The sequence below is a fragment of the Antedon mediterranea genome, chromosome 4 (assembly GCF_964355755.1).
Source record: "Antedon mediterranea chromosome 4, ecAntMedi1.1, whole genome shotgun sequence".
Taxonomy (NCBI): Eukaryota; Metazoa; Echinodermata; class Crinoidea; order Comatulida; family Antedonidae; genus Antedon; species Antedon mediterranea.
In genome coordinates this window covers 8,221,225-8,249,086 of record NC_092673.1, presented here as the reverse complement: position 1 = coordinate 8,249,086, position 27,862 = coordinate 8,221,225, and the positions used below count along the sequence as shown (strand labels likewise).

At 30.9% G+C, this 27,862-nt stretch overlaps 1 protein-coding gene across 1 annotated transcript in view; it reads left to right on the top strand.

Moving 5' to 3' along the window:
* LOC140046534 (E3 ubiquitin-protein ligase COP1-like) overlaps positions 1–27,217 on the top strand; it is a 42,075-nt gene extending 14,858 nt beyond the window's left edge. Inside the window, exons 4-19 of the mRNA XM_072091217.1 lie at positions 2,300–2,364; positions 3,456–3,572; positions 8,475–8,543; positions 9,064–9,168; positions 9,560–9,600; positions 10,289–10,373; positions 11,279–11,396; positions 13,197–13,332; positions 14,596–14,739; positions 17,140–17,248; positions 17,723–17,804; positions 18,118–18,234; positions 20,379–20,496; positions 20,827–21,040; positions 22,339–22,398; positions 23,171–27,217. Of these exons, the coding sequence (XP_071947318.1) occupies positions 2,300–2,364; positions 3,456–3,572; positions 8,475–8,543; positions 9,064–9,168; positions 9,560–9,600; positions 10,289–10,373; positions 11,279–11,396; positions 13,197–13,332; positions 14,596–14,739; positions 17,140–17,248; positions 17,723–17,804; positions 18,118–18,234; positions 20,379–20,496; positions 20,827–21,040; positions 22,339–22,398; positions 23,171–23,233 (1,643 nt within the window). The 3' untranslated portion in view covers positions 23,234–27,217. The remainder of the gene's footprint in view (positions 1–2,299; positions 2,365–3,455; positions 3,573–8,474; positions 8,544–9,063; positions 9,169–9,559; positions 9,601–10,288; positions 10,374–11,278; positions 11,397–13,196; positions 13,333–14,595; positions 14,740–17,139; positions 17,249–17,722; positions 17,805–18,117; positions 18,235–20,378; positions 20,497–20,826; positions 21,041–22,338; positions 22,399–23,170) is intronic.
* Positions 27,218–27,862: the final 645 nt, after the last annotated feature.

The window sequence follows — 27,862 nt, the reverse complement described above, 5'->3', positions numbered from 1 at the left end:
GCTGCACATTTGTTAAAAAAATTAAAACTCTATTAATATTATAGCCACATTCCCTACAATTTCCGACCTTTTGCATGATCTATTACTTTAAAAACATTAATCCAGGTCCTTGTATTAAATGTGCGTTTTATTTTTATAATTAGGATAAAAAGAGAAAAACAATGTACTACCTACTGTAACAGTAGTTTGCGTCAAATGTCCTTGTCATGGGCAGTCTTTATGCCTAGAGTACTTTAGAGCTACTGTAGACTTAGTATGTTAGGCGTACCTGGTAAACATTGTTAATGTATGAAAATCGTACACTACTGTAGCTATAGGCCTAACCTGTCGTTGTCTAGTTGCTGTATTTTGTCTTTCGGGAAAGCCTAATATTTCCGCTGAAAAGTTAGAGTTCTTCCATTTGTTTTACTTTTGTAATCAATCAAAAGTTGGGGGAAAACAGACGCAAAAAGAAAATATCTTTGCGTGATGCATTCTAGGATTTATAGCGCTTAAATTATTAAAAACTTTATTTCACATTTTTACAATTTGCATTATCTCAATATAGAATTTAAATTTATATAAAATGCAGTTTGTGATAGAAAAAACATAGAGAATGTATTGTAGCTTTAATAATTAAAGTGGAGTGGAGTAAATGTATTCCATGCTGACAACAAGGATGTTTATGTTTGTATTATTCTGAAGAAGATCCACTTGTTAAAAATCAAATTAATTAATTATAAAATGATGATTTCTATTCAATTTTATTGATGTATTTTGTCAATAGAAATGATTGATATGATCACCCTGTTGCTATACTTGTTGTTTTATAGGTTATTGTATGATTTATAGATGTTTAAATGTAGTAGTAAGGCAGCTTTATCCGGCCTGTAACAATTAATTTCCACTGGGGGAAGATTTATGGCCATGTAATAGTAAAATTAGAGATATTAAGCTGTAATTGTCATTTAGTTAAACAGGAAGTATGGAGGTAAACGTTGAACAATGTGTCCCACTCCGCAGATTAAGCTTTTCAATACTACTGTATATATTTTTAACCAGATGATAGTGTACTGTTATCAATACCCCTACTACAGTACAAGAAACTGCTGTTCATTACATGATAATGATATTGATAGCTATACAAGATTATTTCTTCTTCCTCTATTTTAATTTGGGACATTTATTCCTTAATAAACATGGGATTAATTTGGCCCAAAATTTTGCAATATCAACAAATACGAACTATAAATTAAGATTTTTTCTTCTTTTTTATGACCAAAAATTGGATCTAAAAAATAATTTTTTACCTGAAAAAACGGTTAAATTCAGAATTTAACCGTGTATTTTGTCTTTATATAAAGTGAACACTGAAAAAATTGGTTTTTTTTTTTGGTTTTTTTTATAGAAGTGATTAACTTGATTATTATTATTATTTATTAATCTTCATTTTTCATGTTTTTGGGGGACTGAAAAACATCTTTAATCCTAAATAATAGGTGATCTGCTCCACCAAGCAATTATTGATTGATAAAGAAATTGCACTTTGTTGTTTTTCCTTCTACAAATATCTCAAAGTCGAGGTATACACTATTAATTACATGGAAATTAAACACATTTACACATCATTTCTTTGTTTCAATCAGCATTCATTGTGCCATACATAAATTGGTATTTTACAATGCCAATATCAATGTAATGGTTTTAAAGAAAGAAATTGAACTTTGATAAATTGTTGTATTAAATCTTTTTTAAAAAAAAAGAGAGGACACACAGGAAGAACATTATATCACCTGACATCCTGTCTAGCTAATGTATGGATTAATCTTCTGCCATTCAGTACAAATAAAAAAAAACGTGGCTGGATAAACGGTTGTGGAAGTCATCATTTTGCCATTACCTGTTCCGCAGTCATAAGCTTAGCCTGTAGAGAGGCTGTTGTGAGTGCTAGATGCTCTGATCATTTAAGGATTCGTTACAACTACCATGGGACTAGAATAATGTTGAAACCACTACTACTATACAATCTCTAGTCTTCTTTTAAATCTAGACAGGAAAACGGTTTTGCAATTCCAATGCCACTTAATTTTGTTGAAATCCTATGAGTGGCTATTATTTTATACTATGGATTTATTACGTTATTGTGTATCTTGCTGTACTATAATTAATGATTTATTAAAATGTACTGTATTCCCTAATAAAACATAAGCTACAGTATATGGGTTTAAACCATTTCTACAATGTATTTGACCATCACATTCTGTAGCAACAAAAACTGTACATACAGTTTAAATACTATTTGACATTTCTTTTTTTACAGTAAATGAATTGATATTAAAACATCGGCAAAGACAAGAAGAAAAAAGACCCAAGCTTGGTCCTTTGGTAAGATCAAGGGGATTATCATTATTTTCATTATTTATATAAAAGTATGAAGTTTATTACACTACAGTATGAATTTCTGGTCAAATGACAATTGAAAATAAGTTAATCTGAAAAAATACATACCATGAATTTTATATGATTAAAGAGAATCCTAAAAGAACAAAATGTTCACAACGAACCACCTTTGAGTTAATTGAAATTTCTTTAAAATAGAAAAAAAAAATGAGTATATAGTGGCGATGATTCGCTGTTGAATTGGAATGGATTAAATAAATAAAAAAAAAATCAGTTCACTTTTTTTTGGTGTAAAATGTATTGTTCATTCCAAAATAGATTCTGTAATGTGGTGTGTATACTGCTATCCATTTATTGCTTTGCCTTTAAATGTTTTGTGGTTTTAATCACAAGTAGTATTACTACTACTGTACTAGTAAACATCTGTGTGAATCATGGAATAAACAATTCAAACCATCATCAAATAAAATGCAGTTTAAAAATAGTTTGAACATGGATTTTGTTGCTCTGTAGTTTGAAGATTGTTGTTTTTAGTGCAAATTAAAATTTCTGTTCTGAAATAAAGACCGTTGTCTTTGCACTTTCTATCTAAAACTACAGAGAAATACTGTACATGTATTATTAATTAATGTTAAATTCTGTATTATTTTGGATCAGTGTTGCAAAGATATTAGTCTGAAATATAGATTTATATATTCCAATACAATGCAATACAATATAAAATTCTTTTGCAGTCCAAAATGTTAAATTGTACTGTAGCGTCTTATCATGGAAGTAGTTGTGCAGAACGAGTACTATAGCGGTCTCTGTGTACATTCACTTTCCTCCTTTACAGTAGCTCTCCCGACAATAGCAGCAACCATAATCTTTGTCCTAAAAAAATAATACAGTATTCTATTAAACTCCTTTGTTGTCCTGTGACAAACCAGTTACTTTCTTAGCCCTACTCGTCATTCTCCCAAAAAAATCAGTTTTGTACAATTTAATAATATTTTAACAGCAGTGTCGTGTTGTGTGATAAAAAAAAAATGTCTGACGTAAAAAATAAATAAATGACATGTGATTTTGTTTTTCAGAATGCTCAGCAAGGTTCAAATTTTGTGGATTTACTTGGTAGTCATGATAAGTGGGAACTGTCAGAGGTCAATTTTGTTTTGGAATTTCTTGTTAATAAGAAAAGAAGACTGGAGATGGTGAGTTGTGCACAGGCATGGCTAATAAACACATGTTATAAAACATTTTTCATTTGATTGGATGATTGTGAATCACATGGCGTGCAATCATACTATTTAATGATCGTTTAATAGTACTTTTTTCATTTTATGGTGCAGAAACAAAAATTTGCTTGAAATCCAATAGCAGCACCGTCTGTTATTCTTAAGAGTAGAAGCAATGATCAGAACAATAGCAATGACCATGACAAGAATTCCCTTGTGAAAATAGAATTTAACCTCATGAAATTATTTATGCCATCGCACTGATAAACATTCATTATTTGTATATCATATGATTTTGCAGTAGTAGTACCATATTTTTTGTTATATTGTAATATACAAATATACCAGACTTTTTCTTTTCCTCACCTCGGCCTACAATAGATTGTATATGGTAAAAACAAATTTGACTGGTGTTTCATTGAGAAACCATTCAAAATAAAGCCCTCGGTTATCTGGCAACCATTTATCCCTCGACTTCTTCTCCGGATATTCTACAGATCACTGAGGGCCATATTTTGAACCATGCCATATTAGTCAATATCATAGGTTTAAATATCGCTTTATATAGTTTACTTTAAAGGGCCTGTTTCTGCTGCAACTGCTCAAAATACGGTATAAAAATACGGTATTTTTTATACCGTATTTTTTATACCGTATTTTTTAGTACCTCGTTTCTGCTAACAATACTTCTTGGGTGGTCGTGTTAAATTTCATCCTTTTTACCCAAATTGCCATTCATTTATTTGGTCGATAATTAAAAGTCGCAATAAAGGAAGTTTTACGTCTCACTTTCAACAGCCTTGCCCTAGTGATAGAAATGTTGTGAGAGTACAGAAAACATCGTAATGGGGACAAGTAATTCTTTCCCTCCCCAAGTTTTTGTCTTTTGCAATGTTGTACTGCTTCGCAGGCTCTTCAGCTTTGAATTTACTTGCTTTGGAGACAAGTCTATTCCGTACTCCTGCTGCTTTATTTTTTTACAAATGTCTTTATAAATGTGGTTGTCCCTTTTATTACCTTTTAGTTGGCCGGACATTATAGCTTCCTTCCCCACACAGATTTATATAGTAAATACTGTGACGTCTTCGCTCCACATTTTCGCCGAATATATCTATACACGTGTGTAAAACAGCTGACAGCGACAGAAAATAAAATCACGATGTTGACCTCATGAAAAGGGTACAAAAAATACGGTATAAATTTGTAAATACCGTATTTTATCCAAAAATTTTGTGGGGAAAATACGGTATACAAAATACAGTATTTGTTTTATGAGCGCAGTTTCTGCTGCCAAAAAAATACGGTATAAATACGGTATTCAAAAATTACCGTATAAAATACGGTATTTTCTTGGCAGCAGAAACAGGGCCTTAGTATAGTAGGCAAATTTCTGTTGTGAGTTCATTTTCAGCAAGTACAGTAAATTTATACACATTGTAGAACTGTAAATTGTTAAAAATATGGGAATGAGATAGTGGATTGGATGTTCTTTTTGATTGGCCCGTTTCATTGCGACAACTAAACACTGTCTTGACGGACATTTAACCTTACCAGTAAACTAATTGTCGTAGATTTTTGTTGGATTTGCTTCCATCCTCAATTAAAAAGAGTTGTAACTGTTTCTTGGAACAGAGGTGTTTACCAGCCCTTAGCCCCGTTATCATTAATGAAGTGAGGCAGCGTATGCGTACCCACATTGAAACTTACGAACAAAGTATATATATGTGCATTATCTTATTTAATTATTCAATCTTTAACATTGTGCCTTTCAAATAGTTTTGAGTGTGTAGCCAATCACAAGCTGCAGCTGTAACCAGTCAACTCAAAATTTAGGTGGTATACAGTACATGTGACAACTAATGTTATCATGTTTGCCTAGACAGTGATTTCAGCTTAAGTAATAATATTATAAAACTAAAAGATAGTATTAATTTAAAAGTAAAAATATAGAACTCCTACGGAGCACCTCTAATGATGGGACACTTTCCTTGGTTTTGTTCGAAGGTGTTTACTTAATAATGAATTTAAATAAAGCAAAAATTGACTGTTTTCAGTGAAAAATGAAATTTTTTACCAGTTATACTGTAACTGTATTTAAATGATATGACAATGCCTGCAAAATTCAATAAAAATTACAAATTTATATATAAAGCAATAAAAGTTGCAAATAATCCCGTTTTCATTTTCATAAATGTATTTTACGATTGTCTGAGAAATTGATGCCCTGGGAGTGCATAAAGTACTGCACGTCCTGTTCTGAGCATTGCCTTTAATGCGTCCGTCGAAATTCATTATTAGATTTCATGCTTGTTCAACCTAAGAAAAATATCTGTAATCTGCAAACCAACCTAGTTTGAACTTTGACTTTAGAAAGTGTAAGGTTGACCTATTTCTATTCTTTATTACTAAAATCATGGAGGTAAAGCTAAAGGCTATACTCTACACTGACCAGTGATAGGACAGAATTTGAGAAACAGACAAATGTTTTGATATCAAAATAGTAGATGGACTATCTTGAAACCGAAACATCAAAATTACAAACATTCTCAATGTTTACAGTTTATAAAAATAATTACTATAAGAACGTATTCAATTTATTTTCAAGCTATTAGACAAACAAAAAAGTAGTGAATGTTTTAACATTTTTTTTGTACAGTACATGAACAAAATTTTAAAATGATCAAAGAATTGAGAAAATTAATATTTCAATTTAGATCATTATTTTTTTTAGTGCTCTCTCTCTTTTACAATGTCTAGGAATTATTATATTTAATTATTGCAAATACCGGATACTAAAATCATTACTATATTAGTTATTATTCAGCAATAGGCATTGACCAAGTTAATCTGACAGCAGGTGAAAAGAAGTAGTTTAGTGAATAGATTACCGGATGACATTCAATAACATAACAGGATATACAGGAAGAGATAGATTAGATCAATAGGTTTCACATGCTAAGTGTTATGAACAAATAATGAATTGACCTATGATTTCTATGTACAATATACTCTTTTTTTTCAAATCGGAAGATGTTATATTTAGGCCAAAAAATCTAGATAATGACAAGTTCATGAATCATCGTGAAATTTAATAGTACAGTATACAATTGAATGTTTATGATTGAGTGCGATGGTACAAATAATTTCATGAGGTGAAAGATGAAATTCTATTTTTACGAGGCAAAATCTCTATAGACTACTATTTTATTTTTTTTTTTTCGAGTCTGCAAAATCATGTAATTTAGTAATTTCATTGTCACTCATCAGAGCAAAATTACAACCGGAGATCACCATTGTTGTTAGGAGGTCGCATACTGTAGTTCCGATCTTCAACAATAGTAATACACTGTGCTCTTGCGGGAGCATGCATAAATCATTGTTGTTGATGCTGTTGAAAGGAGTCGCACTGTCCGGTCTTCAGCTGACAAAAATAAAAATACACGGCACTTGAACCACAATCATCCAATCAAATGACAGGAATCTATTTAGTTGTTATAAAATGTCAAATTTTGTAAATTTCAATCCTGCTGTGAATTTCAAGAAATCAATTTCTTGTGACTATAAGTTCCTTTTTCAATCCCTCTTTTTATTTAGACAGGGATATTTATTAATTATGATTAATACTGTACATACAGTATATATTTATACATATTTTATATTGTATTTTTTGTAACATCAGTAAGTGGGAACATTGTTCCTGTTGGCATGTTTTTGAATAAATAGAAAAAAAACTAAATTAATTATGCTGATTTTAGGGAAACTGGAAATAAAATGTAAATGTAACAACAACATCAACTTTCTTCTTCCCTAATGGTTCCTCTGTGTCGTACAGCTGCCACCAAACGGCACTCCTTCTTCTGTCCAAAATTAGCCAAGGTAGACCAATACAGACCTGTTTTAAAACCTTCCATAAAGACTTTTTTTGCCACCAGAACAATCGTTGAATAGTGCCTTGAACCTGTGCCGATTTTCGCTATGGTTTCCAGCGCCCCTGCCTTAACTGCTTGGCTACTCGATTCGACAACAAACAATTTATGTTAATTGGCACGCAATAAAGCAACCATTTTTAACTTTCTTTCCAACAATCAAATGGTAATTGTGTTCAATATGTAGATTGAAAAAAATTAATAATAATATAAAGGATCAAAAGTGAAGAAAAGCTACTGTATCGTTCGTTAAAAAATGTTGTTTGCTTTTATTAGTTCAATGTACACTACTTACTGTAAGTGTTCAGTTACAAAAACCTGCAGCATTATGTCTTAATTAAGTGTAATTCTCGTTCAATGACCATTTCTGATTTCCGGGGCCTAACTACAGTATATAAACTTGTTGATTACCTCGTCTCACAACTTGAATGATAAATCTTAATACCGAGTTGTTTTTAAATCTAGCAAGCGAACAGTTTCAGTATTTATTGTGCAAATATACAGTAGTAGTATTATACAGCATCATCAACAATACACAATACAAAAAGATTTTACTATAAAATGAATAGTTTGATGAATGATGACTACATCATTATACAGTTTCTTTATCTACAATTTTGTCTGTGTCATACAGTGTAACATATGAATCTTGTTTTTCTGTACTGTACCTACTGTACATACAATTCGTTCTTTTGTAAATTATTATCAATGAAATCCTTGTATTATATCATAAGGATATCCATAGAGTCTGGACCCCTCCCCTTTCCTAATTACATTTTATAAGATGCCCATTTTTTTAGATCCTTGTATAAAGATTGCAGTTTACCATATATTTTTTATTGTATACATAATTGTTAGTGATTTAAAAGATTGTCTAATTATTATTTGATAAATGATAGACCATTAAAGCTAAAGTTCTTTTAAATTATTATATTATATTCTTTTGTTGTAGGATAGTCAATTTGCACAGAACCAAATACTTAGAGAATTTCTTGAGCAAGCAAAGAGGAAAAAGCAAGAGGTAACTCAAAAATAGCCTGCTCTAGTTTTTATTATCCATTATGTGATCATATTTTATCAAATATCTGCAAGAAAATCATTAGTTTAACGGTACCTTATCTTTGTATCTTAAAGTAAAGTTACAGTAGTATCGTAAATAGAAAGTGTTCAAATTTGATTAAATTACACTTTCGTTTAAAACTGAAGGGGCAAAAAGTTTAGTATGCTAGAATAAATTTAATTGGTTTGTTGGTAATCTTACTGTATAATGAACAAGTAAGGAATGGCTAATATACTTAACATTAAGTTCACACCTATTAAGGCTGTAAAATGCAAAACGATAACTCTGTAGGTCTGAAGAGGCCCTAAACAACATACTGTAGTTTATTCTGATGTATTTGGTATATTCTGGCTTTTATTTCTACAGTAAACTCTTTTAAAACATAACATTGAATTTAATGAACAGGTTTTAAACCCAGGCCCAAATAAACAACATTGTGTATGAGCAACTAAAGAAACAATTGATTTTAATTTATTTTCAGCAACTAAATGAACTACAAAAGCAATTACATGTTTTGGAGGAAGACACAAACCGGACAGAAGAATTATTATCCAAGCAAAGAATTACTTATTCTAATATATTTCCAGTGAGTTAATTTGTTGTTATGATACCTATGCTAGTTGATAGCTAGTAGATACTGTATACTAGCTTGTGAGTACATATATTCTGAGTAGTAAAAGTAACTACTAACAAGTAGTAAAAACATTACATACAGTACAGTATGTCTGGTTTCATTTTATTGATGATCTCTCAATCAAGTATTACAAATCAATAGCAAGTCGATGACTCCCAAAAGAAAACTTAAGATCGGGAAAACAATGGAGTATAATTTACTAAAAAAACATTCTTATTTTTAATAGCCAATCACATGTGATTGAGACTATTCAACCATATAGGCGTAAATGTATGCCTTCAAATTCTCATCAAAATATGCGACATTGTATGTAAATCATTTTTTATTTTATTTTTTTTTTCAGGATAAAAATGTAGAAGAAAATGGAACATCCCCGTCAACAAGGTATCTATACTTTTTTTTGCATTCAAATTAAAAATGTTTTTAGCAATAGCAATTTTTATTGGACCGGACAGTTTTGTACAGTAAAGCAAATGCTATTAATTCCAATGTCTACATTTGAAATTTTGTTTTCTTATTTATGACATATTTTTGTATGTGCTAAAGGTAGTTTCATACGTAAAACAAGGTGAGAAGGCAAAATAAACAAAAGTATTCTTAATTATCTTCTGAATTGGAGAATTATTCAATGTTTATATTTTCTACTTAAGTTATTAAGTTTTTAACTTCGCATGAACTTCATTAATGAAATGAATTTTCGTTCATTTCATATCACTCAAAATAACCTTGAAATTTGAAAGCCTTTGCTTTGATACAATTACCGGTCTAGTTCCCTATTTATAATTTGCAGCGTGTATGTATAAACAATCTACTCGGCTTTAATTCTACACAGCTTAAGATTACCACGCCATAGGGGATTCGATCTTACCAAATGATATATATTCTAACAACTGTGCTCATTTTATTACTTGTTATATTCTCCGTCGTTATCCGCCTTCTCAGAGTTAATTGACTCTGTTGAAACACCTTGCGTTATGCGGAAGTAGCCATCAGCTAATTTCAGAGAGTTTGTTATTTTGCATTTGCTAATGTTGTTATTTTGTAATGAATTTTTAAATACTCTAACTTGCAGTACGAATGTTTCTTTATGTGTGAATGCGGATAATGACAGTAGCAACACAGAGGCATCTCAAGATGGTTTTAATGGTAGTAAATATGTAAGTTTATATTATAAAATGTTATGTAATACCAACTGCATATCTAATAAAACTATATTATTGCAGTCAAATTAATTTTGACATTTCTACATAAGAATTTCATTGAACAGAATGATAGAACACAACCTGCAATTACAAAGATAAAAAAAAAATGGCATACATTACAAATTCTTATAGATCTTGCTAAGTAAAATATTGAAGAATTGCTTGAAATTAAATATATAGTAGTGAAACTAAAATATTGCAGAATATTACATTTGGGTTTCATAATTATTAATATGCATAATTTATGAAAATGTAACAGTATCCTTGCCATATAATTAGTTGATTTTATATTGTGGCATTTGTAATTTCATTGCATACAATAAAAGTGATAAGCAATGATGCCATTCTATGGCCAGCTAATCAAATGATTTTTGTCACATGATAACCACATAAATACAAACAACACTAAAAAAATGTTTGATGAAAGATTGAGTGTTCTATTCAACCCATGAAATTATTCTCCTTTATAATTCACAACAACAATAAAATGAACGAAATTGGTCAACTTTGTCGAGAGGTTAGATTTTAACAAACAAGTAAGTTAATAGAAAAATTGGTATCTTTACTGAAAAGTTTCACCAGTACTTTCAAACCAAATGTCTAACTTTTTTTAAATTTTTTGTGTATGTTTTAATACAATACTTAATTTTCTATTTTACATTATAAGAACCCTAATATAAATAAGCTACTATCTTTTTAGGCAATCCTTTAAAATCCCCTACATGTATGTATTTCTCTGTAGTGTTATCACTTTGTATGTATTTTTCATTTGATTTTCCATCAATTCAAAATAAAATCGACAATCATATTATATTGTGTAATGAGACATAAATGATGGTGGTACTTTTTATACTTGACAGAGTGGCCGTCATCAGTGGCTTAATTCAACAATAGCATCAAGGAAAAAAAAGCTGTATAATCACTATAATGACCTGGAATCATGTTACTTTAATATACGACAAAGCCAGTTTGAACCAAGTAAGTTACCATTCTCAATTAATCCTTAAAGGAAAGGAACACCCTGGGCTAAATGTGCCACTGTGCTTATAGATAAATGTAATAAAAACATGATTACAATGGTTCAAGGTACAATAGTAAGCAATTTAGTTAAAAAATAGACTTTTAAACGACAACATATCGGAAATTGAACAGCGCCATTTTGACAGGTTAAGAGCAATTATGTGACGTCAGATTAGGTGGACGCATTCAAGCAAATCCAAGCGCCCATCGTCTTAGTACAGTATTACTATTTCAATATGGAAGTGCGGGATATAACCATAAATAAAATCAATTAAGTAGCCTAACATACCTACTATTTTCGGAATATGGCTTGGAGTTTTTATAATTCAGAAAATTTGGAACCAGAATATACAGAAAGAGAGTTAGTTTTGCGTCGTGCTGATGAGGAAAAAAGAAGAGAAGAAGAACATTCTCGAGCATAACAAGCCGTCGAAGAATGGTGTACTTTCGGCCAGTGTATCTGTACTGTATGCCTTACTAGGCCTAGAACTTGTTTTGAACGAAAATAAAGTAGACACTGCATCGTCAACCAACAGCCTCCGTTTGGAAGGTTTGCCAGTTCATTCCCCTACCAAATCCCGTTTGAAACAGCTAGGCAATAAAAGTAACAATAGATTAACAATAGCTGAAAGATTTACGAATTGGCTTGCAGAAGAAAAGATCGATCGAAGGTTTGTTTACCAAGCCAGCGCATGCTCATACCGTGTCATCGCCGTCCTGCATGACCACATGTCGCGTTATTAGCCAATCATATTAGCGGATTCGCTTAGCCAATAGAAGCGCTGAATGCAACCGCGAATCTTAAAATTTTCGTCGGCCGTATCTGACGTCACAAACAGGCTGCCATGAGCACAAGATGGCGATTTTCAAATGTCTTGAAAACCGCTTTAAAATCCTGTTTACTAGAAAACTACAAATCCAATTTAAACATAAATTGTGCTGAATATTAAGTTGGTAGGGTTACTTTTATAATAGTTGGGTAAGATATTAGGGTGTTCCTTTCCTTTAAGTTCATTGGCTGCTCAATCCCCATGCTGCACGTATGGTAAAGCATGCGAAAGAATAAGATTTTACAAATTTAGTAAATCATGTCTCTACTGTAAATTGTTAACGTTTTTATAATAATGTTGCTTGACACTGTAAGACTTCGCATTGGACATAATTTGTTCAAATTCTGAGTTGCTGGTTAAAGTGACTAAGAAAAGTCCAATCCAAACACTGCTACAATTCCCTCAGGGTTAAATTAACCAAGTTCAATGCTTATTTCTACCGCCTACTTTCTGTCCAGTTGAAAAAGTCCAATCCGAGTGTGTGACATGGTTAAAGATGTATTGTCCCTTGAAACACAAAAAATGAAGGTCAAAATATACTAAATTTTAATTGGCCATATCAAAGTAATATTAAAGGAAAAAAAAAATATATTGTTTGTCAGACCATTTTTTAATAGAGAATTATATTTACATTGTTGTGTAATTCCCTTTTATGGTATTTTATATATTAGATTATTTCTCTGCACACTATTGGAAAAATAGTGCCTTCTTTATCAAATTGTGTTGATGCAGGAAGTTATGGATGCTAACATTTTTATTTCCAATATAGTGCCTGTGCAAACTGCTATAATATGGCCTTAATAATTGCCTGTCTTTAAATACTACAAACCTATAAATTGTTTTGCAGCTTGAAAACAAATATGAAAATGTATTTAAATGGTAACATTGTAAAATTAACATTACGCGCATGAACTACTTTATTTTTCAGGTGAATCCAGTTCAGTTGATTTACTTGGTAAATTTAAAGACTGTTTAACAAAGTTTACTAAATACAGTTCCATCCAACCACTAGCAACATTAAGCTATGCAACGGATATATATAATAGCTCAAGTATAGTATCCAGGTAAGATACCTCATTAATAATTAATGTATTGTCACATAGAGCGTGTTAATTTTATTTAACAACCGGATGCTGAGCACTGGCGATCAAAGGGTTTATCTATGGGTAATAATCAGTTTAACATCCCTTAAAATCAAAGGACTGTTCCTATTTTGGCAAGCGAGCTCAGTGTTCTGTTAGATTGCCTTGCTTTCAAACTGCCATGATTAACGTTGCCTACACATCAGGCTTCAACACATGACTATTATCAAGCACTATGTCTATTATATACTCTTTAACACTATGACTATTATCAAACACTATGTCTTTTAAAAAGTTTCAACACTATGGATATTATCAACACTATCACTATTTTTAAACAATATGTCTATTAAAAATGCTTCAACACTGACTGTTATCAGCACTATGATCATATTATCAACACTATGTATATTAGCTACACTATGACTATTATCAACACTATGTATATTAGCAACACTATGACTATTATGAACACTATGTATATTAGCAACACTATGACTATTATTAACACTATGACTATTATCGAAACTATGAATATTATCAACACTATGACTATTATCAACACTATGAATATTATCAACACTATGAATATTATCAACACTGAATATTATCAACACTATGACTATTATCAACACTATGACTATTATCAACACTATGACTATTATCAACACTATGACTATTAACACTATGACTATTATCAACACTATGAATATTATCAACACTATGACTATTATCAACACTATGAATATTATCAACACTATGAATATTATCAACACTATGAATATTATCAACACTGAATATTATCAACACTATGACTATTATCAACACTATGACTATTATCAACACTATGACTATTATCAACACTATGACTATTAACACTATGACTATTATCAACACTATGAATATTATCAACACTATGACTAATATCAACACTATGACTATTATCAACACTATGAATATTATCAACACTATGACTATTATCAACACTATGACTATTATCAACACTATGAATATTATCAACACTATGACTATTATCAACACTATGACTATTATCAACACTATGACTATTATCAACACTATGACTATTATCAACACTATGACTATTATCAACACTATGACTATTATCAACACTATGACTATTATCAACACTATGACTATTATCAACACTATTTCTATTAATCAGTTTACTTTATACTCACATTTGGTAATAATTTATTTTTTATTTGTTTTGCATTGTTATTACAGCATTGAGTTTGACAGAGACAATGAATTTTTTGCAATAGCTGGGGTAACTCGCAAGATCAAAGTGTTTGAATATGCAACTGTAATACAGGATGCTGTTGATATTCATTATCCAGTAACAGAGATGCTTTGTAATTCCAAAATAAGGTATGATGTACATAAAACTACACTGGTGATATTTATTATATTTATATTATCACTTGCACTGATGAAGGGCTAGTGTTGGCTGAAAGCTCTGCTAACTTTTCTGGCTGTTTTACTTTATCGTTTTGATAGCTTTTCACTTTTTTTTTGTATCTTCATATTGAGATCCAGCCACTGATACCCACAGCATTGTCATTTTTTCAGTAATTTGCCTTTGGATTTATATTTATATATTGTTATATTTTATATATTATCATAAATGCATTATTATCATTAGTCTTAGCTCTATTTAAAAAAGATATCAATAATTGCAGTACAGTTGTAAATAAACACACCAGAAACATGAGGCAGTTAATATATGGACGCAAGGATCCAATCACTTTTTCTATGGTTCTTTATCGTCAACATACATAGATTTATGTACACAAAATAACTGGTTAATGTTCTATGATTGATCGCATACCGTCTTATGTGCCATTTTGGCTAAGTCATATCACTCTCAATATTTTATACTACAAGCCAATTTTCAGGGAGTAGCGTGGAGGATTAGGGTATTGGAAACGGAATGTTGTCTTTGTTCCACAATATGGATGTCCCTCAGAAAATACTTGGCCCTTTATTATTTCTCACATTTTGTTTTTATGATATTAATTTATATACATTTAATATTAATTTATATACATTATATACTGTTGTAAGAACACAGACAAAACACAATACAATATTAATGATTTCTTAGGTTATACAGACATTTTCTAACTTAATGTTACAAATCTGTCTATACGAACTGTATAAGTCTGTAATATCCTATTGCGGAATCACACAAGAATATTAACATTTTGTTTCCTGTTACATTACTCCCAAGAGCTTGATGCTTTACAGCTGACCGGCAATGCTTTCTCATCATAATCATTATAACAAGTGGTACAATTCATCATAATGTGTGAAATCAGCAGTCTAATAGCACTCGGCTTGTATGAAGGATATAAATGCAATCAGGAAATATGCATTATTTACCATGTGGTCATTGACCACTAATAACGTCATTTTAAAGGGATCATCATTGTTTACAGAATGTTACCACGTTAATGATTAAAAAGTGCTATAAATATTATAATAATCTGCGTCTTGGATTTGATGCAAGACATGAACAAATGTGCTTGATACTAAAGCAGAGCAAATTAATAGAAATAAAATAAATGATAAACATTTTATTTGCACACTACAGACTGTAGTGAGATTAGGAAAAAGCCACAATAATATTTAATTCAGTCATTCATTCATTTCCTTTATTTCGGATAGTACATCCATATACAAATCAAAAGGGGGAAAAAATCTTAGCAATCTTCCACAGAAACAACCAAAACTATCCTAAAATATCAATTTGCACCAACGCTGATGTAGGTTGGATTGTGGAAGTACTGTAAATTGATTGGTTTTAATTAGACTATTACAACTGTCATGAATTGTGTTCTTAAAACTATGGATGGAGTTCCTCCAATAAGTCTTTACTAGAGAATAATTTCTGTTTGTCAACTAGATTGTGTTCATTATAGATAAAATTCTCATCAAGTATTTAAAACATCCAATAGTGCAAAAATAGGGTAGGACTAAAGATGTTTAAATTTCAACAAATTGCTACCGATATTAATTTATTAAGGGGACACCTTTGTTCACACCAAAGTGATGTCCCAGAATTGGTGTTGGCCATACTATTGAAACATTATATTTGGTTTCATGGCAAAGTTTCAATTGAAATTACTCCAGTCAGTCAAATATAAACTGTGGTCTAGTTGTGGGTTTCCAGACAATTGATATGAAGTTCCTTGGTTCGAGAGCAACATGCAAATGTATTGTCATAGTTGCTAACAGGTTATGCAGTATAATATTCATTTCATGAAATAGAATAATATAAGCATGTAAGATTCAATATATATCAGTATGTTAACATTCATTAAATCTTGTTTTTCCTAAAAAAAGATACTTTGATTACCCATGTACCAGTAAATATATGTAATACTATAATATGTTAAACTTACTTAAAGAAGTAATTTAAAATTATTATTTTTTAATTAAAGAGGAAAAAAACTTATTGTAACATGTATGTGAAAACTAAAATATATTATTTAGTCCAATGGGTTGCCAACACAAGTGTTGACATAGTTTAAGGTTTCACATGTCTTGTTATGTATTGCACCTTTGTCCTGTCTTTATGTTGTTTGTGTACAATGCACTATGAGTGACCGGTAAACGAGTTTGCTCTAATCTTATGGTCATCCATACCAGCATTTGTTATTTATCATTTATGAACTTGATATGATCAAATAAATTGAAACTTTAAAAATTGTGATAAGTAGCAATTGTTTAAATGTATAATTATTTCTATGTTTTGTTTTTTTTCAGTTGTATAAGCTGGAATGCTTACCACAAAGGAATTCTAGCAAGTAGTGACTATGAAGGAAATGTAACATTGTGGGATGCATTCACTGGATCTGTATCCAGAATTTTTCAGGTAATAAACTGTCATTTACACATTCGCTTCAAGTTTCTAGAAGTTAAATTCAGAGTCATCTAATTAGAAATGATACCCACCCCAGAGCAGTCATTTTGTTACTCCATTATTAACGTAAAGTTATTTTGCCTAACCATTTTAAGTGGAACATGAAAACAACATTCATAATTAAATACACTGGACCAAGATATTTTTTCAAAAAATGCACATACGTTTCTCTATAATGGGTAAAATAAAATAAGTAATCAATTGCAATACAATAAAACATTTTAGACATCATTTATGATTCAATGGCCTACTCTGAATCAACTTTGATTAATTCATTAAAAAAAGTTATTAAAGGTATTTTTCAAAGTTGTTTGATATCTTGAGTACATAATTATTACTATTAGTACTAGTAGACATGTACATACTTCATTTTTTTAATAAATAAACAATTTCATGAAAATTTGCATTATTTTGCCTTTCATTCAGGAGCATCAAAAGAGATGTTGGAGTATAGATTTTAATAAAATGGATCCAAAACTGCTAGCATCAGGATCTGATGACGCCAAAGGTATTGTAAACAATTCGATACATTTTCAATTCTTAAGCTTCATTCCAATGAACTGCAAAATCGTAGCAGTCACTTTAACCAGCGCGATTAACTTGACCCATATGCTGTAGCTTGGTTTTTGTTAATTAAAATTTCACCAAGGAAGATTCGTGTCACTGTATATTCAAAAGACATTTCTTTCACATGTATTAGTGAATTTTTTATGCAGTACAATTTATTCCATGCTTAATAATTTTACTATTGCTTAGTGTTCTTTTTCAGTTAAAAATTATCATTAAATTAAATTGTATAGATTTAATTTTTTAAATTTCAGTGAAGCTATGGTCTACAAACATGAACCAATCTGTAACTTGTATAGAAGCTAAAGCCAATGTATGCTGTGTTAAATTTAATCCCAGTAAAGTTTATAATATCACATTTGGTTCAGCAGGTACGTTCTTTATATATTGTTGTATTATTTTTATTATTATTATTGGCCGTATTCTTCCATTGTATTATTATACACTAACCTAAACAAATTCCTTCACTTGCACTGATGAAGGGCTAGAGTTGCCCGAAAGCTTTGCTAACTTTTCTAGCTGTTTTACTTTATCGTTTTGATTTAGCTTTTCGCTTCTGTTTTTGTATCTCCATTGAGATCCAGCCACTTTTCATTGTCATTTTTTCAGTAATTTGCCTTTGGATTTATATGATGAGGGCGTATCAATTTGATCTCTGTTGCGCGTGCGTACAACCGAGGACTAGTGCTGTTCCGCCGTACCACGCCTAGAATGTTAAAGAGTCGCTATCCAATCGAGTTTGAACAATACCATGAAAGCCCCAGTGGTCTAATGGTTAGGGCAACTGCATATCAAGCAGGCGGTCCGAGTTCGAGTCTCGGTTGGGGCGACTTTTTCTCATTCTCACAGATTTCCTCATCTGTATCGTTTCAAATTAATTAATTAAATTTCAGTATATCACCGGGCAGTTTAGAATTAATGTTCTTTGCCTAATGTGTTTATATATTATTATAATCTAATAATTTAATATGCCTAAAATAATTGCCACAGTCTTTCTCAATCAAGGAAAATGTCCCGAAGTTAACCTTGGTTTGTTAATGCTACGCTGCGTAAGCAGGCGTTATATCATGGACTCTATGACAAATCAGGCTTATGACCATGACGGTAATATTACTGCACTTTCACTAGGTCCAGAGGCGGTCTAACAGATGCTGGCAATAAGGGGTTTTTACCCTTTCACACATAGACCGGCTTTCACGAATTGCCGCAATATTACCGTCTTACAGCTCTGTTTTTTTTTTTTTATTTATTCGACTTCTCACTAAGTCAGTTAGTGAAGGATCTGGACCAACAGGTGGTAAACACCTCTAAAACGGTCCAGTCCCAATTTGCACAGTGGCTGTGTGTGACAGTGGCTGTGTTTGTTAGGACTAGTACACCGGGGTAACCCCCTACTCGTCTCGAAAGATGTACTAGGTTCTTTAAAGCATGAGCTATGTGTACACTGGACCTACGGTTTATAGTCCTTATCCGAGAAGACTCGTTCTACCACCAGAACCATGGAGCGAGTGAGCCTCGAACCCTTGCCGATGTTATGGCTACGTAATTACGGCTCCACTGTCTTAACCGCTCGGCCACTCACTCGCTCTGTGTGAAAGGGGCTTTATTGAAATAAAGATGTAACACTATATGTTACTAATTTACTTCACATGCAGTAATGGGGATAATGATAATGACTCGGAATCGTAGTGGAGCTGTAGCTTGGTTAACATGCTTGCCAGGATTCAATCCTGACCTAGTACTAGGGTTGTAACTCACGATTCTTTCAACTCCACTCCCTAAGCCTCAAATGAAACATAGTTTATAAGCATGATAAATTATATATTATTTCAGTGAGTGAGTGGCCGAGCGGTTAAGACAGTGGAACCGTAATCACGTAGCCATAACATCGGCAGGGGTTCGAGGCTCACTCACTCCATGGTTCTGGTGGTAGAACGAGTCTTCTCGGATAAGGACTATAAACCGTAGGTCCAGTGTACACAACTTGTTCGTGTGCACTTTAAAGAACCTAGTACATCTTTCGAGACGAGTAGGGGGTTACCCCGGTGTATTAGTACATCACAGCCACTGATCACCAACTGGGCCCTCTGGGAGATCAGTCTTTGACTGAAGAGGTCACCCAGTATAAAGATAAAACAAACAAACAAACAAAATGAAATAGTGTATCCATCCTGTAATTGGTGAGTTTGTTGGATGCGTATGAAATAGAAAAAAAAATATATATATATACAGTACTGGTATTTACCAGATTCGTGAATTTGAATTTTAAAAACTTCATATGTGGCTGTACAGGTGTACTTTAAAAAAAATATATATTTTCATTTAATTGGAGTGGCTTGGTGGGTCAGCAATCGCCGCCCTGGGTTCAAACCCTGTATGATATCTTTTCTTATGACAAAAACAACTCCACTCCCAAAGACTTTGTTGTAGATATTGTTGTGTATATGTTTGAGAATGGATTTGTCACCTTGGCAATTGCCTAAATAAAATAATGATAATAATTTTTATTTTTTAGATCATTGTGTTCATTATTATGATTTGCGGTATCCAAAGAAAGCACTCAATGTTTTCAAAGGACATAAAAAAGCGGTTTCATACACAAAGTTCCTTAACTCGGAGGAAATTGTATCAGCGTAAGTAGAAAGAATAAAATAATCTCTGTTATCTGAAATTAGAATTACGTTTCAGCTTTGTTCGTAGGACAGAGAGCATCAATGAAAGCGCAATGTAAGTGCGTTGACCAATCACATATGATGGATTATTTCGAATTCGCTTCTACGTCCTTGCATTGCGTATCTTCTTTATTTGGGTTGTTTTTGTCTTATTCCACAGTGGCCTGTCACATATTAGTATTTTAGTTAAGCAACAAGAAACAAATATTTTAATTGTTGATATTAATTTTTTTTTATTTAGTTTAATGTTGAATATGTTTTTAATATTGTAAATTTGATTTTGTCAAACAGGTCAACTGACAGCCAATTGAAACTATGGAATGTAAATAAACCAAACTGCCTTAGAACTTTTACTGGACATATAAATGAGAAAAACTTTGTAGGACTTACAGCTAATGACGACTACATTGCTTGCGGAAGTGAAAACAATTCATTATCTGTTTACTACAAGGGTTTATCAAAACAACTTTTAGCCTTTAAGTTTGATACTATTAGAAGTGTATTGGTAAGCTACTTTTTAAATTAAATATATATGTCTGTTAGTTACCATTTTAATGTCATAGTCCATATATTATACAATTTCATTATCAATTTTAAAATAAGACATTTAGTTTAAATTTCTTCATAGAAGAGTATTTTTAAAAGGTTTTGGAAATCTCTTAAAATGTTATACCTATTTATATTAACAATTTGTATTAACGGATTGTGTCAACAAAAAAAAGACAATTCAGCAGAAAATGCTAGTATACGATGTTCGTATACTGCTGTTTAACAACTAGGCCTACAAAACTAAGCCTAGGCCGTCTGTGAGAGGATATGAAGCGTGCATTTCAGACAAGGAATGACCCGGTTTAATGTTATTAAAATAATATATATGCATTATTTTTTCAAAACGTCAAAATTGCAGGGATAGATTTGATGCATATAGTACATTATTATTTAAAGCTAAAATTTCTAATCATAATGAATCAGAATACTCATTTTATTTTAGCAATGGAAAAATCTAGGTACTTAAAACTATTACCATGTGTATATTGAATATAAAAGTATTATAAATAATAAAGAAGTTATAGATGTTGAAAACATATCCACCAATGAAACATTCTTTAAAGATGTATTGTCTCTTGAAACACAAAAAAATGAAGGTCAAAATATTCTAAATTTAAATTGGCCATATCAAAGTAATATTAAAGTTATTCACTTTAAGTCGAAAATTCAAGCCAAAAGCAACAAGTTTACGTAATTAACAGGTAAATTAGTTTGATTACATTTCATCTGGAAAATCGTCGCGAGCAAAAGTAAACAAAGATTTCAAACCATGAGTACGCATTATGCATATGCTAATTAGGATTGTTTACAACTCTTCACGGTTGAGAAGGTATTTTCACACAGATCGTGAGGAAGTTTTATGATTATGCACACAGAGTAGCCAAACCAGCGCGTTTCATTATGGGATATTTTTTGATCGAAAACTTTGACTGGAAGTCAAAGTTATTTTTTTAACAAAAAAACGTCTGTATTTCAGTTAAATGATTTTTTTTTCGACAAATTTTTGATACTTCAAAATGACCCACCTTTTTTCGAAATCTGTTATTTTTTATTTTTTTTGGGAATTAGTCAAAGGGACAATACATCTTTAACAATATGGCTGCTGTAAATCGACTTGACAATTTCGCTATTAAATGCTTTAAAGTTACAACACAACATAATATAACTAAATGTTGCAAATGATGGCATAATGTATATTAAAAGACTCTTTTCTTTACATATTAATTACATATTTACTTTACTTACTTAATACAGGAGTCTGATAAGAGAGAAGAAGACTCAAATGAGTTTGTCAGTGCTGTAGCTTGGAGGACTGTAAGTTTAAAAAATCAATAATATAATCAATCATTCAATTAAAGATACATTGCCCCTGGGGCAATGGCTTTTATTAGGTAAATAATTGTGGGTTTTTTCAAATTTTTGGTTGAATATGCCATTTTGATGTCACATAATATTTTTTCTTTTTGACCAAAAATTGTGTTTAAAAAAAATTATTTACCTGAAAAAATGTAATTTAAAGCAAAAAATACTAACATTGTCTATCAGACAATGGTTTTTGGTTAAAATTAAGTGTTTCTTTTGTCTTTTTATAAGTGAAATAATGTTTTTGGGGTTTTTTTTTTTATAAAAATGAATAACTTTATTAAAACTGTAAAATGGTCTGATTTTATTAATCTTCATTTTTCATGCTTTTCGGGGACATACATCTTTAACCAAAACCTCATTAACTTCCCCAGACAATGAGTTTTGTTTTTCTTTAAAATATGGGTTTGTGGGGTTTTTTAAATTTTTTGTTGAATATGTCATTTTAATGTCACATAATAGTTACTCACTTTTGACCAAAAACTGGATTAAAAAAAATGATTTACCTGAAAAAAAATGTAATTTAAAGCAGCAAATACTTAAATTGTCTGTCAGACAATGGGTTTTTGGAGGACAATACATCGTTAATCATTAATCAATAAATGAATCAATCTATTTATTAATCAATCATTTAATCAACCAATTAATTACTCCTTTAATCATTTAAAATAATAAATAAAAATAAATAAATAAAATGATCCATGTTTTCTTCTTCTTTTTGTAGGGTTCAAATGTATGTGTTGCAGCTAATAGTCAAGGAACAATTAAAATATTGGAGTTAGTTTAAACTGGAATTTCCTTCACCTGGAATTTCCTATCCAAAGAAAATTGAAACATTGTAGTCTCATGAAGCTAAATGTCGCCCTCTTGAAGGTTCTAAATCTCCTGCTCAGCGCTCAACATCAGGCAAAAAATATGTAACCAGTGGCTATATTTATAATTATGTTTGCTTTATTAACTAAAGCTCTGTATACTGTACATTATCAAACTTTATGTGGAAAAAAATATGTGCCCATACATGTACATGATTTCACTACCATTTTTGGGCAAACAAACTAGTTTGACAGTCTAGACAAAGCTTAATATTTATGTTTTCTAAACATAAAATGAGCATTTTCAAAATGAGTAAGGAGTGAAAATTACTATTACTTTGATTACTCAGTTTTAACATTTGTTGCACCTGCTGTCATGCACCCCACAATGCAACATGCAAATGTTGATATATATGTTATTCTTAAGGCCCATTTATATTAGGATAACGATCGACGATAAATAGTTAAATATACAGACAGCTTTCATTATAGAACTACTGAGGATAACCATTGTTGTCGTTGATAAAAATGATATTTTAAAAATGCAATCAAATGATGTCATGATCAATAAGAACAATAAAATCGTATCGCCACATTATTATTGCTCTTTATAATCATGACATCATTTAATTGGACTTTTGAAAATATTATTATAAATGGATATCCTATAGTTCTAGGGTAAAACTTTTATGATTTCTTTTGTTTTATAGAAAAAAATGCATATTTTTCTAGTTATTCTTGATTGTAGTCGTCTTAGTATAAATAGGCCTTTGGACCTGATCCACACGTACAACACAATTTAACAAATACATAAATATCTCCCAGGATAATGTTACACGTTCACATATTAGTTTCTCATGGTGTAATGTACAACAAAAATTTAAAAGATACATTTATGTAAGACCTTTTCGATAAAATGCAGAGGGAATTAATTTTTTATAACATTTATTGTGCAAAGTATATTCTACAGTAGAAAAAAACTTTTTTTTGATAACTGATGGTTTGTCTTCACCATTCCAAAATGTGATTCAGTTTATGACATCATTTTGGTTAATAATTAATATAAAAACACCATATTTGACCCAATCTAATATAAACAAAATTGTATGTTTCAATTTTATTGTGTGAACTAACCTTATGTTGGAAAATCCAATAATAATCTGTTTAAAACTGACTTTATTCATTGAATGTGAAAATTGGGTGTTTGTGTTTCCAAATATATGTAACATGAAAAATCAATGTTCATAATCCAGCAAACTATTAACTCATAACTCTTACATTAACATACATAATGATACATGTGCAATACATAACTGCCATTATATTTTAATTGTTAACATGATTTCTACTGAAAATTTGAAACATTTGAAAATACAACAAGTATTCTTAAATGTGATGATTATGATACTTGGTTATTACATCAGAGTCAACATAAATGTATTTATAGACAGTTTTCAAATGTGTTCTGTATGTACGTGTAACTACAGTTTGCATTATCTAAAGGAAAAACGATAAAGGATCTGAAAATTTTGCAATTGCCATCTGTTGAATTCACTGAATCTATGGTATGGAATATGATGTATTCTAATTTTGCTGAAGATACAAGTATAATAAACCCTCTGTTTAGTCAACATAAATGTTGTGGGTATAATTTCTGATCAGGTTATACCGTACATGTAAAGCCCAGTGGTCAAGCATAAAAGTTACAATGCAGTTAAATGATTGTATTGTGACTTTAATGACTAAACCTGTTCTCCTTTCATTTTTTTGTTTCAAACTTTCATTTTTAAGTTAATTGTTGTAAACATTCGAATTCACGTTTGTTGCATTAAAGACTAAGGCAAAATTGCATTTGATGTCCATCGTATAATGCAATTACTGTGTTACCTTAATTATATTGTTAAATCAGCATTTGAAGAGTTTGATAGTGTTAATATTTATTATTTATAAGAAACTAAACTGGACATTATTATTACTGTTTCATTAAACAAGAAAAATGGTTTAGTTTTTCCTTTTGCTATGTGCTAATGAGTTACAAATAATTCGTAAATATTAAATGTGACCATCAACAATAATATCCTTATGTAGTAAATATCAACTAATATATTATTACATTATATTTGCATATATTGAGCATGCATTTATTTTAAAGATATATTGTCCCTCTGAAAAAATATTTGTTGTTTGTCGTTACTGAATATGCCATTTTAATGTCACATAACAGTTATTCACTTCATCCCAAACATTTCAAAAGTATTTAACTAAACAGAAACTGTAATTGAAAGCAAAAAAAAAGTAAAATTGTCTGTGAGAAAATGTTTTTATTTAACCAAAAATGTTGTCTTTTTATAAGTAAAATCATTATTGTTTTTCGTTTTTTCTATGGAAGTGAATAACTTGATTGATACTACAAAATGGCCTATTTAAAGTCTGATTTATTGATATTAATTTTTTATGTTTTTATGGGACAATATATCTTTAACGAAAAATATTTATAAATGTGTATGTTTGGAATATTTCTCACAAAAGCACAATTCACATAATGTTTTGTAAATGTTACTTTATGTGGTTGGTGACGTGTTGCGGTCTCCACATTTATATTCTTAAAAAAAATACATTATGGACATCCTTTGGGTGGTACGTGGTCAATATCGTGGTACGTTCTTCAGTTCGGCCAATCCTGATTTCGCGCGAATTGAAAACGTTGACTTTTGAGTTTCTGTTGTGCATGCGTATTAATATTTTCACCTACTTTTTATGACGTGAAGTTATGCAACCAATCAAAGCTCATCGGGGTTGTGGAAAAAGGCTTTGGTTAGGTTGTCTATATAGTAGTACGTTCTTCACAATTTACAATGGCTCCTTGTATACACGGTTTAAAAATGTGATTGGTACAAAGCGAGGTGATCGATAAGTGTTACCCCTCCAAGTTTATTTGACCCAGAATCCATTTAAATAAACTAGGTGTTAGATATGAAACACATTTTAATCGGTATAAACTTGATTTGAATCGATTTAAAACGTGTTGAATCAAGTAATTCAACACTCGGAATCCAAAGAAAGAAATAAATATTCCAATCATATGTATATAACGCAGAGAGTAAAATCTTGGAATACATAAATGTATAAACAATATATTGTATAAGTGCCTTTATGAATATCATATATACTGCATATACATTGATATGTTTGTATTATACACACAATGATCCTCATTTCTGTGTTTATTTAGCTTTTGTGTTTTGGAGTTAATTTTGTCTTGACAGCAGCAGATATAGGCATATGACTGAGAGATATGTTGGATATTACAATTGAAACCTTGAATGAATGCTCCGTAGTTTGAGTAAATAATATGAACAAAGTGTAAACATTTGTGTAGTATAATTCAATTGATTGTGATTGATTTACTGATTGAAAAATGATGTTGGCTTTCGACAAATTTCCCGTTTCTCCAATATCAGTGGAGCTAGGACACGTGTGCATGTGACGTATCATAAGACATCATTGTAATGCTTTTACCATAACCTTAAATAAAAACAATAATTGATTTTCTAATGGACCAATAATGTCATATTTTGGTACGGTACAGTTGTACCGAGGATGGCATTCCGCTGCATTATTATACAGTAAAGCGATTTCCAATCCTACACTAGTTCCTACGCGTTTACTTTCCCGTTAACCTAACAGTTTATCAATCTGGCCAATATGTTAAAAGAAACTCCATATTTATGTAAATATTATTATGTTGTATGTAGATATCAACATATTTATTGATGCCATTGTTATGTTCTTTTATGTTTATTTTTAGCAGGAGAGGAAGTGATCAATAATGATTAAAATGTGCTCATTAATTACAATTTGGTTTTCCTAATTATTTTTAGTACTGTATCCGCATGATGTTAAAAGATTTTACCGACAAAATGTTACAATTCGAATATACAACTATGCTAGAGATAATCCATAAGTTCTCTTTGCTCTTTAAGATATGTTTTGTGCATTGAAAGTGGTCGAAATTGGGCCCCCTCTTCCTTAGTTAGTAACCGGTTAAGTTGGTTTCTACCCACCAAAGTTAGCGACAACTGTGGCCATGAAAACAACTAAGCCGGGCCTGGAAAATAATTAAGCCTGAGAAAGGGATTAGATTATACTATCATTCCCCAGCTTTGGATTACTGCATATATACAATGGTTTAAGCTGTATTCTCGTTTCATTTTAATTTCATAACATTTACTTACAAACAAACAAAGGATAATAAAATACAATGCAAGAAAATAATGATGAAAGGTCAGAGTTTAAAGGCAGGCGCCCGGAAAGATAAATACAATTTTTAGGGGGACAATGTTTATCTTTGAAAATCAAATGACACTATTTTAAATCATTAATGACAGAAAGGTTATTTGTTTCAGAAATAATAAGGCAATCAAACACAGATTTAGGATAATTCGGCTTAATATTTAGAAAAAAAACATTTGAGCACGCATAGTTTGTACATCATCTTTTGAGTACACTTGTTGGTCACATATGCAGCTGAGCTTCCTAATTTTATTTTGTTACATTTTGTGTTCCACATGTTCAAGATTCAAGATTTTTAATTGTTAGAGATA